Below are 2,218 nucleotides of genomic sequence, written 5' to 3'. Positions count from 1 at the left end.
TGACCTAAAGTTGTTTTCCACAGGCTAGGCGTCCTAGGCACGGTGGGGCGGCTGTGCAACAAGACCAGCTGGGGCATGGATGGCTGCAAGATCCTCTGCTGCGGCCGAGGATACCAGACCATGGTGAAGGACGTCGAGGAAAAGTGCAACTGTCGATTCATCTGGTGTTGCAAAGTGGAGTGCGAGAGATGCCGAGTGAGACGCGAAGAGCATTATTGCAACTGAAGGCGAGGGACTCCTTCCCGATCCGGAAGGCACGAGAGGAGACAGGCGGGCTCTTGGATGGTAGCTGGTTCCTAGATGCGAAGAGGAAATGTACAAATTTTTTTGTGGAAGAGTGGAAGGTCTTGTGTCCTTAGCTGTTAACTTTCACATCTATGATGAAGCATGTGTGTCCTCATATAGCAGGGGAGATGAGAACCCTGTGTAAACTGTCCTTTTGGTGTATTCTTGTAGCTATATAAATACAGTAAAACTAATCTTGTATTTTTACATCATTACTTTTGCAATATTGTGGTGGTTCTAATGTTTGTGTGTTTCATTTTTGTGTAATAGGTTTGTTTCTTGTACCTGATTATATGTTTGCTAGATAAAAGTCTAGGGAACTTGGCTTAACAGAGTGATGATGACCACTGAATACTTTGGTCTTGTCTTAAATGCGCAAAAAGAATGAGGGTAGTAGTACGTGTCTCGCTGCCAAGTCATGCATATTCAGGTTCTACATGAATCTACTTCCTCTAAATTAGACTTCTCTTAAATCCTAGAGGAAGATGTAATCAGATGAATTTGGTCTCAGAATTTACTCTCAGAAACTGTTGTCTTTTCTCACTTGTTCGGGAACATGAATTTGTATGATAATATGCATATGGCACAGATGTGTATGACTCATTCATGAATATCTATGATGTTTTCCAAGTCTCTAGTGTCTCTATTAAGTGTCTAAGGTTTGGGTTTAAGGAGGTACCTCTAGAAAGTCTTTATGACAGCATGTGTTCCCTATTGGACTAAACACAAAGATAGTTGTGCTTTAATTTTTATTTTGTAGAAACTGGTCAAAGAATGTGCATTCCCTTATTATATATACATAAGTTAATGTCCTGTGTGTGTTAGAATTAACTGAGCGATAATAGTAAGGGTACATTTTAATATTTTGTTCGAAGATTTTTGGTTGGTTCGGTGAAGATAGGATTAATAGCACTGCCAGAAAAGGTTAAATGTAAGTCAGATGGAAGGATAATAAAACATTTTGTTGTCTGTTAGAAGATTATCAGCATTTAGCTAAATATGCCAGGTAAAGAAGGGAAGTGTCCGTGGAAAGCAGTTGATTATGAAGTATGGATAGAATTAGCTATGATTTTGAAGGACTGTGTTAGAGATGACTGAGTATAAACACATAATAGTAATGGAGCGCAGGCTTTGTAAAGAAGAAAAAAAATATCACATAACTGGCGCCTAAGCAAAGGTTTCCCCTCTAGGGCTCACATCCTAACATAAACATTCTAATAATTGTAGACGTGTGTTATATGCAACTATTATTACATGTGTACAGTACAAGAGCATAGAAGAAAAATATTCATGAATTGATTTGAGAGTAATGATCGATGTGTATATTGTTGGCTTAGTGTCGAGAAACAGGCTAAAAATGACAGAAATTTAAGACTGCACAATTTAAAAACAAGCAAACCCTTTGTGACTTGCCAAGGGCCTGTAAGATTAAGAGAGCATAGTAAATGTTTCTCACAGAGGGATACACGCTATGATAGCACTGTGCATTGGTTTTCTCTCGTGAATGCTGTGGGCGTGGGGAGTTCTGCCGCTAACACAGTCCTTTTATCCCGGGTAACCGTAGTCTAAGTAGCGGCCAAAAGAGGCAGTGACTGTTTGGGAAAAATGCAACCTTCCTTTATTTTTTATATGAAAACTGCAACAGGGCTCTAAAGAAGATATTTTTAAGTGTATCTTTAGGTACTTTATGATGGAAATTATTTTATCTTTGCATTATATATTACAGTCAGATATATGGTGTGTATATATGTCTATTGATTATGCAACTAATTTGCAGATTTGGCTGTTACATATAGAGCAAAACTTATAATAAACAGAATTTAATGCTTCCTCTAATTCTTAGTATAAATCTATATATATGTAACAAATTGTAGGTGTAAATAGCTTAATAAGAAAAATGAACATTCCAATAATTGTAGTGTAATACTAAGAA

The 2,218-nt window shown here is 37.6% G+C and overlaps 1 protein-coding gene across 1 annotated transcript in view; it reads left to right on the top strand.

The window, feature by feature from the left end:
- LOC119589088 (protein Wnt-5b-like) overlaps positions 1–2,218 on the top strand; it is a 10,686-nt gene that overhangs the window by 6,600 nt on the left and 1,868 nt on the right. Inside the window, exon 7 of the mRNA XM_037937664.1 lies at positions 24–2,218. This exon is cut by the window's right edge and continues 1,868 nt beyond it. Within this exon, the coding sequence (XP_037793592.1) occupies positions 24–225 (202 nt within the window). The 3' untranslated portion in view covers positions 226–2,218. The remainder of the gene's footprint in view (positions 1–23) is intronic.

This window comes from Penaeus monodon, chromosome 25 (genome assembly GCF_015228065.2).
Source record: "Penaeus monodon isolate SGIC_2016 chromosome 25, NSTDA_Pmon_1, whole genome shotgun sequence".
Classification (NCBI taxonomy): Eukaryota; Metazoa; Arthropoda; class Malacostraca; order Decapoda; family Penaeidae; genus Penaeus; species Penaeus monodon.
The sequence above is the reverse complement of the archived record's forward strand: the minus strand, read 5'-3'. Positions and strand labels throughout refer to the sequence as shown.